The sequence below is a fragment of the Ictalurus furcatus genome, chromosome 27 (genome assembly GCF_023375685.1).
Source record: "Ictalurus furcatus strain D&B chromosome 27, Billie_1.0, whole genome shotgun sequence".
Lineage (NCBI taxonomy): Eukaryota > Metazoa > Chordata > Actinopteri > Siluriformes > Ictaluridae > Ictalurus > Ictalurus furcatus.
Window position 1 is genome coordinate 3,094,438 of NC_071281.1, and position 17,011 is coordinate 3,111,448.

The 17,011-nt window shown below is 39.8% G+C and overlaps 2 protein-coding genes across 2 annotated transcripts; both read left to right on the plus strand.

Moving 5' to 3' along the window:
* Positions 1–4,591: 4,591 nt before the first annotated feature.
* Positions 4,592–9,923, plus strand: LOC128602602 (adhesion G-protein coupled receptor G7-like). The gene is made up of 7 exons (XM_053616489.1): positions 4,592–4,876; positions 6,034–6,303; positions 8,294–8,397; positions 8,518–8,673; positions 8,902–8,993; positions 9,700–9,797; positions 9,892–9,923. Exons 1-7 carry the CDS (start codon positions 4,843–4,845, stop codon positions 9,921–9,923), a joined length of 786 nt encoding a protein of 261 aa, XP_053472464.1. The 5' UTR covers positions 4,592–4,842.
* Positions 9,924–10,467: 544 nt separating this feature from the next.
* Positions 10,468–13,735, plus strand: LOC128602983 (adhesion G-protein coupled receptor G7-like). Its single transcript, XM_053617152.1, has 6 exons — positions 10,468–10,532; positions 10,759–10,931; positions 11,010–11,168; positions 12,020–12,132; positions 12,658–12,986; positions 13,129–13,735. The coding sequence occupies exons 1-6, from the start codon at positions 10,511–10,513 to the stop codon at positions 13,212–13,214; spliced, it is 882 nt and encodes a 293-aa protein (XP_053473127.1). The 5' UTR covers positions 10,468–10,510; the 3' UTR covers positions 13,215–13,735.
* Positions 13,736–17,011: the final 3,276 nt, after the last annotated feature.

Sequence of the window (17,011 nt, forward strand, 5' to 3'; positions counted from 1 at the left end):
AAAAAAAAGAATGAAAAAAAATCGATGCTCCAGACCGTGTTCATGCTTTAACCTCTCACCCTGCTGCAGTTCTTGACAAATGTCATGTTTACACCACCTGAGAGAGTATTTTTGTTGACCTCTGACCACTAAGGGTCACTAAGGCAGCAGTTAGTAACCACAGTGTACTGTATATTATTTGTTTTCTTTGCACCTAAAATATTCCGATTCTAACAATGACCTCTGACCTCTGCCTAAGCTGTAATAACTCGACATGGGCTTCTTGTACGGTGTTATCGACACTGTTATTGACTTTCTATAAGGAGACTTTTAATTACCATTTACAGAAAGCGCCTCTTCGGTGTCAGAGGAAAATCTGTAAGTTTTTGTGTTTGGTTGTTATTATTTATTTATTTATTTTTAGTTCTGCCGTGTTTTACGTTGATGGTTTCTCTGTAACAGGACAAGCTGCGGTTTTTTGTTTCGTTTTGTTTGTTTTTGTCTTATTAATTAAAAAAAAAAAAAGAAAAGAAAGGAAGAATTATCTGGTGCACGAGAGTCTTGTTTATAGCTGCTATAACAAGTGAGAACAGGAACTAATCTACAACATTAAGCATTCACTGATGCTCAAGAAGGCAACACGATACATTAAGTGAGGGGAGGAGGGGGTGTAAACTTTTGAAAAGGATGATCTGTGTAAATTGTTATTATTTTGGGAAACGTGTAAATAGCTTATGTAGCTTCTGAAGGGCGGTACTAAATGAAACAACAATGTATCGCGTGGACTTCTCGAGCATCGGTGAACGTTTGCACCTTTTGTAATAGTTGTGCACGAGTCCCTGAGCCGTCCTCAGTGTGAAAAGACGAATCTCGACATCATAGAGACACTGAAGATGCTGGAAAAGCAAAGAATGTGCCGGACCCGGAGGATTTTTTTCTGAAGAACAGTGTGCAGGACAAACAAGGGACTCACAAAACATTCATCCTCCAGGTAACGACACGCAGTATTAAGAATCAAGTGTGTGTAAACTTTTGCACCGGTTCATTTGTGGACTGTAATGTAGGTGAAATAGCTTATTCAGGGCAGAACAATTTAAAAAAAAAAAAAAACAAACCCATAATGCAATGTTTATGATCCCTTGTATTGTTTTTTTTAAATGATAAACATTTTGCAGATTTTGCAAGGCGTATGTAAACTTATGACCTCGACTGTGGCTACCTTTTTTTTTTTTTTGGTTTGGTATATATTAAAAAGAAGAAAGAAAGAAAAGAAAAAAAAACAGTGGCTAGTTAGTTTTCAGCTTGCTGACTAGGCTAATGTTGTGGCGTTTGAAGTTAGCGACTGCTCATTTCCAAATAATGTTTCAAAGTGAGTCTCTGAGCTCCCGGAAGGCTTCATTTACCTCATTAAATTGGCACATTATATAACAGTAATTATGCCCAACTGAATCTTTTTTTTTTTTAACCAGTGCATTTCTTATATGCGTTGGAGTATCGAATAAATTAAAATCACCGCAGTTACATCCCGCTCCGAGAAGGAACTCGTTTACTAGGCTGTGATATGTGAACTTCAGGCATTGTGTCGTTGTAGTTATGTTTCAGTCGCAACATCTCTGCTGTATTTCTTGCATTTTTGTTTCTTTTTTTTTTCTTCCATTTTCCGCCGTCATCGTGACTTATGTCATGATCCGTGGCGCGCAAACCGATCTGATTGGCCTCCGCCCACCAGGATTTGTCTACGGATAGACCTCTCCGACCTCTGGGCATGATAAAAATCACATTAATTGTCCTGTGGTGTTAAAAATGTTCAATAAATGTTGACAAATGAACCATAAAACCATTAAAAAACACAAAACAAACAATAACAACAACAAAGCAAAGAAATGAACAATGGTTCATTATTTCCACTCCTACTGCATACACAAAAATATAGTTTGGTACTGACAGCACCTAAAGACTCTCTCTACGCCCCCCCTTCCTTCCTCTGCTCTGGATTGACATTTGAGTGGCTTATATGAAGTTATGCTCCATTTTTTTGGGAAACCGGCGCTAATCCCAACGCGAATTTGCGTTAAAAGTCGCCGTCTGCCGTCACACACTGTTCTCTGTGTGAACAGGCATCACTGAACAAACGACAAGGGAACAGGTGAAGCCTTTCCCCACACACACACACACACACACACAATTCACAGAGTGTGACGGCAGACGGTGACTTTTACCACAAAATTTGCGCTCGGATTTATCGTAATCGTACAAGACCTTAAACGTAACGTGGATTTCAGACGTTATAGGACACGTTATTTAACCTCCGGTAGGTTCTGAGATTTATACTGTACAACCGAGCATCGTATGCTAGTTGCATTGATCCACAGAGAGATGATCTCTCATCAGTGGTGTCCCAAGATTTAGTTTCCAACCTTAACCACAACGTAGGTGTTGCGTGTTCGGAGATGCTTTTCTGCTCACCAGGGCTGTAAAGAGTGGTTATTCGAGTTACCGGAGCCTTTCTGTCAGCTCGAACCAGTCTTCCCATTGTCCTCTGTCCTCTGACCTCAACAAGGTGTTTTCCCAGTAGTTTCTAGCATCTTTTTTTTTTGTTGCCAAGAATTCAGCCACAGTGACATCTGAAGGGTTTTCCAAGACCGTGACATGCATACAAAAATTAACTCTGTGTGTGTGTGTGTGTGTGTGTGTTACACTCTGGAGACACTTACTGCCCAGAAGATATGGCGTTTGCACAAATACGCACACATCCATAAGCAAATAGCTATACGTGTTATGACAAATACACAAATAACTGCGCAAGCCGTGTGTGGAAAGCATTTTACGGTTTTGCTGGTGTGTGTGTGTGTGTGTGTGTGTGTGGGTGTGTGTGTGTGGGTGTGTGTTTGACTGGATAATGGATTTTAAGAGATGGACGCACTTAAAATATACAGCCTACATTAAGCTCTCGTAATGACTGCAGTGTACACACACCTTTTAGTATACAGCCGTCATTAAGCTCCTGTAATGAGACTGGGCTTACATCTTGTACTGTAGGTACCACGGTGTGTGTGTGTGAGAGAGACAGAGTGGCGAGTATGTCATCCACCTATAAGAATCTCAATACATACAATATATGTCGTGCTAGTTGTCGTGGAAGCACATGCTTACGGGTTACTGAGGACGGATTAGACAGGAGAACATGTTCGTACGCACGTCGAGTGTATTGAGTTCGGAGTGTATGGTGCGTGGGGTTTTTATGTGCGTGAAAGAGCGAGTTAATTGAGTACAGGTGTCCTCGTTGCACCTGTGCGTGTGTGTGTATGTGTGTGCGTGTTTGGTTGTACGTGCACTTCCTGCCATCGCGCTGGCGCTGGGATGATGTCAGCCCATTAACCCGGCGCTCAGCTTGTTTTCCTAAAATAAACCTGAAGATTTTCATACCAGCGGTGCTGACCTCTGATTAGTTACGTCTTCCCCCTGCTCTCTTGCCGCGAAACACACACACACACACACACACACACTCAGGAGGCAGGAGGTGTAGTTCACTAATGCGTGATAATGTTGTATAAGTGGATTGTTCCCATGTTGGATCAGTGCCACGGCTGCACTACTTTCATCAGCGAGTGCGCTCAGCCTAATAACGGCGCACTCGCGCCTGCGCACTCTTTGGTAAACGCTCAACGAACCAATTCAACCGTTCGTGTGAAATGACTTTAGTGATAACTCCAAACGTGAATGTTACATGATGTGTGGGATTGGAAAGAAGGTATAATCTGAAGCGAGAACTGTATTTCTCGGGGACGGCCGGGATAAACTTGTTATTTTTCAAATATTTTTCATTATCCGCAGGCGAACGTCATAAAATCATACGCCTACGGCATGTCAATACACCGAAAGCATCCACTTTCTGCAGTTTCTGTAGGTGGGAACGTCTGGTTGATGAAAGAGGTCAGAGGAGAGCTGCGACACTGGTTCAAGCCGACAATAAGACTACCGGGACTCGAATAACCACTCCGTACAACCGTGTTGAGGAGAAAAGTGTCTCGGGAACGTCGAAACGACACGTGGCTAGAAAAGCAGAGGAGCACAACGTTTCAGTTTGAGACTTGAAGATAGGATCGTGGTTCTCGTTAATGTCAGGGATTGTAGGTGGAGGCAGACGCAAACACGTATCGTTTGTGTAAAGTAAACAACGCTGTAAATACGGACTGCAGATACGATGTAAAAGACACCCAGACTATAAGCAGTATTGATGTACAAACTACAACTACAACGTGAGCTTGACTGTGAGATGCTGAAGAATTAGAACTTGAAGTAAATAGTGGTGCTAACAAGGTAGAACGAGACACAGGTGAGACCTGCGATGGATAGTGTAGCTCTACGGCCATTGGCATGCCCCGACTTCCCTGGGATACCTCAGCAAAATGAACACTGACCTAGAACTGGTGGAACCTGCTCTAAATAGACGATAAAATTCACGAGAGGGTTTTGCGAAGTTATTCACAAGTTAAGCAGAACACAGTGCATGTGGTCGAAGGGACACGGGCCGAACATTCGAACCCGCAACCTAACAAGCTCGAGTTACAAAGAAATAAATATGTAAATAAGAATAAAACTCATTTCCATGGATATTTTATTTTTAAGACAAACGTTATTTCGTGTCAGATAGAGAACTCTAATTATATTCATAACCACAGGTTTAACTGTAACACCACTTATTTACATGTACGCAAAGGGTGCCATTATTTCAGTTGTACATCAGAATCCAGGCAATGCAAATAGTAGATGTGTCCTTCCAGTGGCAAAGATGTTATTGTTATGTAGGCGTAGGACTTCTGACTAGGGCTCAGTACTGCATTCCACTTACAACTGTCTAGCATGATGGACCGCTTCTTGTTAATTCTCGCTTCAGGTAAGTCTTTATTTTTATTTATATCGGCCACACGTTTGGCACCATCGGTCACAATTTAGGCTTAGAGGTACTTAAAAAGTATTTTCCCTGTTTAATAATAAACAGTATTATTTCCTGACGATTCATGACATATAATCCCAATGAAGTCCATTTTCATTCCAGGTTTTAACAAGAAAAAAAAGTGGAATAGTCCAATGGGGGTGAATACTTATGCAACGCATCATAGTATGGTTTTTATATGGTTCCTACCACTGGCCTCAGAGAAAAACCGTCCATTTGTTTAGATCGCTCTGTTCTTTATGGAAGCTACAGTGTAACAAATACAATTAAAATATATTCGATTTCGAAAATAAACTGCACTTTAACTTCAGATCAAGATCTGGGTCGAGCTTTCACACGAGCAGTGTTTGAAAATTTTCCAGTACACAGGAAGCCCAAATATGGAGAGTGTATACAGTCACGATTGCGTTTCCTTTTCTTTTAAAGCGTCTGTATTTCTAACCCTAACTCTTCGTATACTACAGGGGTCAAGTGGACATTTCAAACAACCATTCAGAACAAAGCCGATATTGTCAGCCTCCACAGTGTGTGTGGTTTGTACTGCGTGTAAACAACAATGTTCCAAGAACAGTGTCCATATGCAAAGTTGTGACTCATGTGCTTACCTTAGAGCTGGGCTTTTTCCATTTTGTCAAAACGCATCATTTGAATGATGAACCCTTTGAAACATTAGCTCTGCTTTCTGAAGCAGGAATGTGCAAAGTTGGTTTAGCAGTTAGTGTTTTGTCTGGCTTTGATGAAGGGCTTGGTGCTGTTTGAGGCTTGGTAAACCGAACGGAAAGCAAAAAATAAGGCTACCTGAATTCAACGGTATTGGAATTTCATTGAAGTTTGTTGACCCCGCCCCTCACCCACACCTTAACCACTTGTACTGTATGTGTTCAGGAGAGATTTGCTACAGATCTACCTGAAGTACACGCTAGCCGGTAACAAGCCACTAGTGTTGCTTGGGCGGGGCCTGTCCTGTCCAGTATTTTTATTTTTTTTAAGTTCCATTGAGAAACAGTAGTAGTTATATATGGTTATAGGCCAAAGGAACGTGGAAGTGCACTGACCGAACCAAAAGTGACGCTCATTCTTGTCTTCTGTAAATGCAGTAATGGCACTGAGTGGGAACTACGTCACGTCGCCGAACACCACGTCGACGAACACCACGTCGACGACCACCACGTTGATGACCACCTCGTTGATGACCACCACGTCGACGACCACCATGTCGATGACCACCACGTCGATGACCACCACATCGATGACCACCACGTCGACGGACACCACACCGACGTTCCTGCAGTGTCAGAACGGTGGTCGTGAAACGAACGGGTTCTGCCTCTGCCCCAATGATTTCACTGGAAACTTCTGCCAGTTATGTACGCCCCATTTCAAAATTTTTACATTTGAAAGTTTTAAGTTAAAAGTTTAGTTACAACTTTTTGAAGTCTCATGTATTGTTTAGGATTCTGAACCTAGTGTGAAACCCCCCCCCCCCCCAAAAAAAACAAACCACGCAAATTCAGGAGAGCTTTAATTGGAGTGAACCATAAAGCGTTCGCTGCTTTTAGATGAACTGCAATAACTGTTCCATTCAAGCATGCGAAAGGAAATTTCCTAATGAAAACCGGAATGATTTCTAAGCCTGAAGAAAACCCGATACAGTTCTGTTCATCGAAGGCTTTCCTTTTGCTACGTAGTTTTGTTAATGTTAAAAATTATTATTAAAAAAATAAAATGTCATAAAATTTTGACCAAAGGCGCTGTCGAATTCTCGATTCTAGTACGTCTAATAATAATCGTGTTATTGTTTCACAAAGGAAAAACGCATACTCGCTGGAAATTTATTTATGGAAGGAGTCTCCAGTCTCTGTGCTGCTTTGTAACACTTAGAGGTAACCGTACGTTTCCCGCAAGTCTTCTCGTTCTCGTTTGTAGTCGCTAGAACGGAAACGGTTCTCTAGGAACTAACTTGTTTCGCAGGCGTTCCGTTAAATTTAACTTGCACACCGATGCGAAGTACAATGTGTTTTTTAATGTGTGCTTTAATTAACAGTAAAACAAACAAACAACTGTAACGGTTTCCAAGTTGCTGTGGTATAAGGGGAATAAAACACTCATGTGGTACGTGTCGTTTGAATCTTTTCCTACAGTATAACAGCATGCCCTGTTGTGTTGTATTCCTTTTTATACTTATTATAATCGCATTACAAATGGTACAAAAAGTCTCGACCTCGACCCAGAACTGTTTTAATGCGTCGTCGAGAAATTCCTTTGTGAAGCTAAAATCTTTCAATGACAGCTGATACATAACTGACTTTATATGTGTGTTGTGTTTTCCTGATTTTTTTCCGATTCCAAAAAAAAAGAGAGAACGTTTTACTTATACTAGTGAATAATAATAATAATAATAATAATAATAATGCATTTTATATTTAGATTATTTTGTTTTTGAGAAATGAAGACCTTTGTGTCGTGCTGTATGTTACAGTTTGTCTTTACTTACAGCAAACCTCTGTCCTGAATCACATGTTTCTGGCTTCACGTTTCCAAAGACGATTATTGGACAAGCAGCTTACTCAAAAGAGCAATGCAGTCAAGGAACCCCGAACGGTAAAGTATTTCAGCGGTCAAGCAATTAACATAAAAAACAAAAAAAACAACCCAGGTTATTTATTAAATGTAGAGTTTTTATATAATTAAAGTGTTCTATATTTATTAACTGTTTAACATTTCAAAATACATGTTGTCTCTTTTAACAAAAAAAAAAGGTTTGGGTATCAGATAGAAGTTTTGCTTTTATTTCAGTTATAAAGATTTTTCTTTACCTTATCACGATGGAAATCTTTGGATTTATGTAAGTGATTCAAATACGTTTTGCCTCGATCATCTCTAGGGGGCGCCTCAACAATTCACAAATTCGTATAACCGCTCAGCAATATCGAGCGGCTCAACATAAAATCTCGTGAATCGTGATTTTGCTGAACAGGAAGTCGGCCGTTTTGAGTTTTAACAAAAGCTTTTTTTTGGTCTAATCTTTGTGAAATCTGAACCACTGCGTTGTCGGACCACGCTGGACAAAATATATTGGTCTGATTTTGAATATCTAAGTCGGCAAACAGAAAGTGAGGCTATATCTTTGATATATTGACACCGAATTTACCGTAGTATATCTCCTTGGGAACAAGTGCTGAAGGTCCGGCTTCGGGTCTTCCTCTTTTAGACGAAGGCCAGAAGTGCTTGCCCCTTAATTGTTGATTGCAGCTATTATTATTATCATCATCAACATCAACAACTTTAATGAAAAACTGAAGTTGATACATTTCAGATTTACATATTTTTTTGTCCCTCTGTGTTTGGACCACGTAGCCGGATTTCCGATGGCCACAGCTTTGTGTCTGAATAACACTTACAGTTTTACTACACCTCAAGAGCTGGACTGTGAACAGACCCTTAATACCATCAATAACGATGTGAGTAAATTACAGCTTTTATTATGCGCTCGCACATTAACACTCGATTTCTTTCAATGCTTCATTTTAACGCTGAAAGCGTCGTTGTATTTATTTATTTATTTATTTATTTATTTTTAGCTTTCATATGATCATCCTACAGCCATGGAGGAGCTGGCCTCCAAGACCCAAATCCTCACATCCAAACCAGACAAGCTAACTGTACAAGACATTAGCGCTGCTGCAAACATAGTCAACAGACTGCTCTCAAAAAGTAACAGCGAGGAAAATAATCAGGTGCGTTTCAGTTCATTTCACCTCAGTGTCGCACAATACGATGTTTAAGAACGATGTTTAAAAATCGAGTACTTTAAATATGTTTGGGTGAATCCATGAAAAAAACAGTGAAAGAACTTATTTTCTTCTTCCCATGAGCATCAGGAAATTCAACTTCCTAATTTGGTATGTTCCAAATGATAATAGCTATAGTGTTATCATTTTTAAAAAATTTTTTTATTCTGTCAGAATGTCCCCGTTGCAGCGGTCACCACAGTCAGCCAGCTTCTTACTGCTAGCACGAAGCAGTTCGACCACATCACTACTGATTCCATCACCAAGTACTGAATTCATTCATTCTTTACTGAACTGAACATCTACTGGAAGTCTTTACTGATGCTACGTAGTGTTAAAACGTTAGCTTGACCTGGTTAGCTGTCTTGACTGGCTGTTATGTTATGACAGAATATCTCACAACATCCTATAGCATTACTCTTGAACGTAAGCATGTAAACGTTGATATTGCGACGCTTTCTGAACATCGAGGAAGACATTTACTGAACGTTTTGCAACAGTCAGACGTAAAGTCGTAAATTTTCCGGTAGGAGTTTTTTATTTTTTTATTTTTACGCTTTGCGGTTTCCCTGTTATGTGAAAAGCTACGTTTTTGTTCATAAGAGAGAAAAACTAAAAAAAGACAAGCTAGCGAGAGAACGATTCTCTGTTTACAGCTGCTATAGCGTAAGCGACAAGAGGAATGAATTTGTGTTGTGGACGTTACACAACATAAATTGTAAATATAAAGGGATTATGAAAAAAAAACAAAAAAAACAAAAAACAAAGTAAAGTACAACACGGAGTGGTTAAACAAAGGGAAGCTCGCAGGACCAGAATCTAAGAAAGTGTCATAAATACACATCGTAACGTTCTCAGAAAGTGTAAGCTTGTAACCTGAGCTGTAGGAAAACGAGGTCAACGCATTGTTAAACCTTTTGTGTGTGTGTGTGTGTGTGTGTGTGTGTGTGTGTGTATTCATTATCTTCACAGTCTCACGAAAACGTTGCAGAAATTTTCCCTGAAGTGGGATAAAGGATCACCGCTCGTACAGCCGAACATCGCCATACAGTCGATCAAAGTGACCCAAAGTTTAAAAATCCAAATGACTGTTTTTTCAGGTTTGTATGTCTCCTCTTTCTCTCACATACACACGCTCTCTTTTCACATATGTTTCGGTAAAAGCGCTCAACTCTCTATTGGGTTACACAACATGAAGTGCAGATTAATGCTTGAGTAAAGTCACCTATTGATCCAAACCATTTTTCTGTCATGTTATTATTATTATTATTATTATTTTTTAAACATTAGTTGTTAATATGTACATACATGTACCTTAATATTTACCAGACATAATGAAAGAGCAGTGTGTGACTCACTGTAATGGGTCAGAAGGTGTAGGAGCAGGAGGCTAAGTGTTCCTGAAATAAACATTTACTTATTCACTTACGTTTGGGGAAATTGGATCAGATTTGAACTTAAACTGCATTTTAAAAAAAAATAAAAATGAATGGCGAAAAACAGAACTGAACGTCTTCCTGGAGACCACTTGTAGAGGAATGTAAAACCAACACACTATACAAAAAACAACAACAACAACAACAAATATTGCATATATATAAAAAAGTATATTTTTATATATATATATATATATATATATATACACTTACTCTGTACAGCTTTAAATAATGGAAACCAACCAAATGTACCTTTGGGAGATTCGTCCGACACCTTGTCAGCCAACAGGATAAAGATAAACGACGCCTCCATTTCTCCTAGTGACCAGTTTCCCATTGATGTCCAGATGGACGTCAACCTTAAAGAAGGTACGGTCTATTACAGCTTTGTAGACCAGTTACACCCAACTCAGCCGCTTTATGCAATTCCTCAGTGAAGACATGCAAAGAATAGAGAACAATTCAATTTTAGTACCTTGCTGAGAAGTACAAGAGCGGTTCTTAGTTTCTTATAACTTTATGTACTCATGAGGCTACAGTGCGGTTGAATTTTTCTTCACTGTTCTCTCTCCTGTCCCTCTTTCTGCTGTCCTAGCTACAAACACGAACCACGAAGGCACCGATATTGGCTTCGTGCTGTACAATAACGATCAGTTCTTCAGATCCAAGGTCTTCCAACCGTCACTGAACATCAACAGAAGAGTGATCACTGCATCCCTGGAGGGGGAAAATGTCCTTGAATTTGTTAACTTCACTATGAAGGCCCAGGTACGAGACCAGGTATTCAGAATTCGAAATCAAGTCGATAGATGGGACAGGGCTTAGATGTGGATGTGTGTTTTGCAGAAACCGTCTTCTGCGAGTTTCTATGATTTCGCGTGTGTGATTTGGGACGACAAGGAGCGAGACTGGAATACAGAGGGCTGCGAGAAAATCTGGAGTTCAGCTCATCGGAGCTGCAGATGTGAAGGCAAAGCACAGTTCGCCAACTTTGCCATGTTAATGGTGAGATTGGAATGCTAATGTATAATTAGCAATATAACGGTTAGACACTGAAGTGTACACCGAACAGCCATTACATTAAAACCATTGACAGGTGAACTGAATAATATGGATTATATTGTTACATTGGCACCTATTATGCCACCTAATATATGAACAATCAGTTCTCGAAGTTGACGTGTTGGAAGCAGGAAAAATGGGCGAGCGTAAGGATCTGAGCGACTTTGACAAGGGCCAAATTGCGATGGCTAGACGACCGAGTCGGAGCATCTACAAAACGACAGGTCTTGTGGGCCGTTCTCGATATGCAGTGGATAGTAAAAGTGGGCCAAGGAAGGACAATTGGTGAACCGGCGACAGGGTCATGGGATAATGATAATGAGGCTTTGTTAGTCATATATACATCAGTATATTTAAGTTGGGGTCAGAGCGCTGGGTCAGCCATGATACAGCGCCCCTGGAGCAGAAAGGGTTAAGGGCCTTGTTCAAGGGCCCAACAGTAGCAGCTTGGCAGTGGTTCTTGAACCCCGATCAGTAACCCAGCGCCTTAACCGCTAAGCCACTGCCCCCAGGATGAGCTGGACAAACAAGTCCGAACCATGGAGACCTCACCTCACAACTTACAGGACTTGCTGCTAAGGTCTTAGTGCCAAATACTGTACCACAGCGCACCTTCAGGGGTCCTGTGGAGTCCACGCCTCGGCGGGTCAGAGCTGCTTTGGCGGCACCTACACAATAATAGGCCGGTGGTTTTAATGTTCTTGCTGATTGGTGTATTCTATGATACATGAATCAATAAAACATTATCATGTGTTCATAATGTTTGTTTATGTAAAACTCGTGGGTCTTTGCAGAGTTTCCGCACAAACCCTGAAATAGCCGAGGCTTTAGGCATAATCGACCTAATCGGATGTTTTCTGTCTGTCGTGTGTTTGACCATCACGATGATGTTCCAGATCCTGACCAGGTGAGTGGAGATGGAAGGCATGTAGGCTTTTTTTTTTTTTTTTTTTTTTTAATTTTTAATTTACATTGTTTGTTTTTTTAAATCTGGTGGACCATGTCAATGAGGTAAAGAACAACAACAAAGCGATTGTGTATGTCAGTTTCTAAAGCAGTGGTCACCAACGCTGTTCCTGGAGATCTACCTTCCATAAGACTTTAGCTCCAACCATAATGGTGCCCACCTGACCAGGTGGAAGTTCTTGATTGACTGAAACAGGTGGGTTCGATTTTGTTTGGAGATGAAACCTGCAGGAAGGGAGATCTCTTCTGCAGGAAGAGGGTTGGTGACCACTGCTAAAGCGTTTCCAGCTAGCTTGTAAGTTGAGTGAGCCAGTGCTGAAAGCATTGCTGGCCCTTTACAAGTTACAAGCATATTCAAGGCAATGAAGTCAGAAAAGTTTCTATAAATGTATTCACTCACATACGTTTGGCCTATAAACCTTGCCTTTAACTGTTTACTGATGATCCCCAACACTCCTCTGCGCAGAAAGTCAAGAAGATCCAGTCCTACCGTCCTGATGGTCAGCATCTGTGTGTGTATGACCATCGTCTACCTCCTCTTCATCTTCGGCATTAATAACTCGTACCTCAGCTCCGGTGCTGCTATTTCAACAGAGAACATCATTCCTCCATTTGATTTCCATCAAGATCCAGACTTTGGGCCGTGTACAGTGGTGACCGTTCTCCTCCACTACTTCCTGTTAGCAGCGTTCACCTGGAGCATGCTGTACTCCGTGCACATCTTCCTCCTGATCAAAAATACCATCTCAGGGCCGCCACAATACTTCAGTGTCTTATCCATGGTAGTGGGTTGGGGTAAGAGACAACAATCCCTCATTGGTTGTTACAGTGCATGCACTCATGTTGCTGGAAAGTTAAGAAGTATGAAGCTCATCGCATAAGGCTGTCTTTAGACTTTTACGTGGTAGTGTTTTAAATTCTCCATCTCCATCTCCAGGTCTTCCTGCGGTGGTGGTTGGAATCTCTTTAGGGATCACGTACCGGCTCGACAACCCCTTAAACTACAGACAGGAGGCGCTGTGAGTACGGAAACCTACAGTGTTTCTATAGTAACAGATCATTAACCGGGACTTGTCGGGTCATAATAAATGAAGTTGAATAATAAATTGATTTAATCTAATTGTTGCTTGGTGAAGTTTTCTGCGAGCCAGAAAGTTTTAATAACTTCCAGAGAGAGAAAAAAGTAGACGCTGGTGTTCATACATGTGTGTGTGTGTGTCTGTGTGTAGCTGTTGGCTGGCTGTCCTGGATCAGAATAACAGATTTGATGGGATGAAACCCATGCTGTGGAGTTTCCTGCTCCCTGTCGCTGTAATGCTCCTCTTTAACATAGCAGTATTCTTTTACTTCTCATACGCCACCTGCAGGACCAACCCTGACCTCAACAGGTGTGTGCGTATGTGCGACAATATGAAACAATCGCAACAAATATATACACGCTCAGCCTAGCATTCAGTAATGTTGATCAGTTTTCATCTGCAGGTAAAAAGTCAGCTTCAAGATAACGGTTGCTCCCCCCCCCCATAGTTCACAGGTCACTCCTCTACGGAATAAAATGCTCAGCTGCACCTCCATGGCCGTGGTGCTCGGCCTGTCCTGGGTCATCGGCTACTTCATGCTCCTGGAAACAACACCCATCATGCACACCATCCTCAGCTTCGCCTTCTGTCTCTTTAACACTACGCAGGTATGCGCTTGTGCTCACAACATTAATTTCTTTCATTTTAATACTTAAATAAGAGATTAAAAATAAGATTATAAGGCCTCATTTTATCAATCTTTTCTTGAAGTTACATGATAATGTTTTTGTAGGCCAGGCTGAACTAAAAATTCCTGCCAAGAGTACAAAAGTTGAAAAAAGTTGACATTTAGCCATGCCTACAAATCTCCATAAAAGGCAATGGGAGCTAAAAATGGAAGAAAAAAAATTATTTAAAAAAATGACAATGGTGAAAGAGAGCCTTCTAAGTTTGTAAAGCTTCCAGTAGCGCAGCTCGTCCATCGCAGAGCGTCGACTACCGTAGCCACGCACTAATTCTTCCTCCTTATATAGGGCACCTTTACTTTGTTTTAATTTATGGATTGGTTTTAGATCGCTTAACATGGAAAAACTTTCCAATAAAATTTTCGCAATATTTTCGGTAAATTGGGGTGTCTGAAGTGACAAGTTTCTTGCACTAGTTTTGTGAATGCATCATCTAAGGTTGCACAGCCTCAACTGTAACGCTTCCTCATACACGTTCAGCGTTTGTTTGATGCACGACTCGCATCTTTGCAGAAAGATAAATCAGCTCTGAACGTTCTATTAAAAACTATCTTTTAAACTCGTTCAATAATAATGAATCTGATGCATGTGTTTTTTTACTCTGTTCTAAAGGGCATCCAGATCTTCGTGTTGTTCACCTTAAGAACGCCAATCTTTAAGGACAAAGCCCTTGCTCTTTTCAAGCTCATCCCGATTCCTGTTCTGGCCAGACATACAGATTCATTCGATCTGTGGGTCATAGAAGAAGCTGATCATGAAGAGAGCTACAGATCCGTTGACTTGGACCGGGACAATGTATAGCGTTGAGAAAATGGAAAGAAACGAGTGTAAATAGAACCGTGGCATGGTTGTTGGTGTCAGATGGGCTGGTTTGAGGATCTTAGAAACTGTACATCTCCACAGCATGGTGCAAAAAAAACAACAAAAACGTGAGCGTTCTGAGGAAAATAAGCACTCTTTACAACCGTGCTGAGCAGAAAAGCATCTCAACAGGTCAGCCAGGAACAGGAATCTGAGGCTACTTAACTGCCTCTAATTACAAGTTATATTAGTACACAAAAGGAAGACATTACTCTGTTTGAACATGTTTATTCCACACTGCTGAAAATCTGCCAATCAGTTCGGCTTTTTTATTTATTTATTTATTTTTAAAACAGAACGAAACACTTGAAGCCGAATTACTATCGAACGCATGGAAATCAAATAATAAACATAAAAATCCAGTTGATTTTTAAAATACCCCAATTTCATTGCAATGTACATATCAAATTCATTGAAGAATAAACAAACAAAACAAAAAACGTGAGGGAATTATGCTTTCAAGCACTTGCATGCGAGTCTTGTATGTGATTTCTTTTTAAAACAGAAAGGAAAAAGTCTAGTTGGTGTCTGGATTATTAGTCAGAAATACTGTAGCAATTGATATTCTTAGCAAGAAAATGCTCCTTTGGAACACATCCAAGAACGGAAATTATACACTTTTATATTATATGTATATTATACAATTATACTGAAATATATATATATATATATATATATATATATATATATATATAAAAATGATGTCTGATTTAAAACAAACGAACAAACAAAAAAAAAAAGTTACACAGAATTATTCTTGGCTTGAAAATGTAATATTCTCAAGCATGAAGCTTGGGTTTGTGGTGTGAATTATATGTTTACAAGCCAGGGTGAACAGCTTGTTGAGATAAGTAAAATTGGCATTTTGTTAGGAATCTTGATATAACTTTTAACTACACAATCATTTAACAATCCATCATGTTGCTTAATGAAATGACTTCATCCTTGTAGAATTGAGAAATCGGAAGAAAAATCTAGTCTGTTAAACGCAAAACATATAGAAATCTATTTCTACGCACTTTCTATTTCATTGTGAAATAAAGAGCACTTTGGGTATAAATGATTAGAAAATGAATATTGAAAAGTTTCCCTGACCCAGCAGGAGAGTCTAGAATGACTGAGTGAATGAAATTCGTTATGACACAATACAACATAGTGCACTCCTTTTAGCCACACCCCCTTACAGAACATCATCAATCAAATCTAAAACCAATCGATTCAGCGTAAATTAACTTCAAACAGTATACAATCAAGAATAACACAACAGCTATGAGGTAAATGAAATGTGCTCAGGTTTTATACATAACCTTATGCTGCAAGACACTACTTCTAAATTAACTATTAGCTGTTTAAATCAAATAAATATCCATTTGGAAAAAAAAAAAGCTGAATGCTGATTATAAATAAAACTTTTGATATAGAAATATTAATTTTTCTAATAATGGTACCTGTATGAAACCGTGAAAGCTAAATACTGTTTGGTAGGCTAAGAATTACTATATGATTTGTCTTCATGAGCAGTAAGAAAAGGTTTTAAATATTCAAGTTTCAGATTTATCACTATCACAAATTACAAAAATGAAAGTGAACATCATATATAGAAAATTCTGCCTCTTAAAATAAAAAGAACAATAAAATGTCAGAACGTTAACACTTTGAGCAAGAACGCAAAAATGTAAAGAAATTCTCATACTCAACAATGAAATGTCTTCATTTTTACCTCATGTCTAAGATTATATAGATGCACAGGTGCGTCTGAAAAAATTAGAATATCATGGAAAAGTTATATTTTTCCCCCACTATCTCAAATATTAGAATAAAGAATTTATAATACAGCAATGTCGACCTGAGAAGACTAATCAGCTAATTAACTCAAAACACCTTTTGACTAAAAACACAGTTGCTCAGTGGTCCAAAGTCATCTTTTCAGATGAAAATAAATTTTGCATTTCACTTTGAAATCAAGGTCCCAGAGTTTGGAGGAAGAGTGGAGAGGAACAGAATCCAAGTTGCTTGAAGTCCAGTGTGAAGTTCCCACAGTCAGTGATGATTTGGGTTGCCATGTCATCTGCTGGTGTTGGTCCAGTGTGTTTTCTCAAGTCGAGAGTTGATGCAGCGTCTACCAGGAGATTTTAGATCACTTCATGTTTCCGTCTGCTGACGAGCTTTATGGAGATGCTCATTTCCTTTTCCA

What these genes read in the sequence shown, in the direction of transcription:
- LOC128602983 (XM_053617152.1), top strand. Translation starts at nt 10,511, where the DNA reads ATGGACGTCAACCTTAAAGAAG. An exon ending in ACTTCACTATGAAGGCCCAG is followed by an intron (nt 10,932 to 11,009) that starts GTACGAGACCAG and finishes TGTGTTTTGCAG; the next exon opens with AAACCGTCTTCTGCGAGTTT. An exon ending in ATCCATGGTAGTGGGTTGGG is followed by an intron (nt 12,987 to 13,128) that starts GTAAGAGACAAC and finishes CTCCATCTCCAG; the next exon opens with GTCTTCCTGCGGTGGTGGTT.
- LOC128602602 (XM_053616489.1), top strand. Translation starts at nt 4,843, where the DNA reads ATGATGGACCGCTTCTTGTTAATTCTCGCTTCAG. An exon ending in ACTACTGATTCCATCACCAA is followed by an intron (nt 8,994 to 9,699) that starts GTACTGAATTCA and finishes TTATCTTCACAG; the next exon opens with TCTCACGAAAACGTTGCAGA. An exon ending in GTCGATCAAAGTGACCCAAA is followed by an intron (nt 9,798 to 9,891) that starts GTTTAAAAATCC and finishes TTTCGGTAAAAG; the next exon opens with CGCTCAACTCTCTATTGGGT.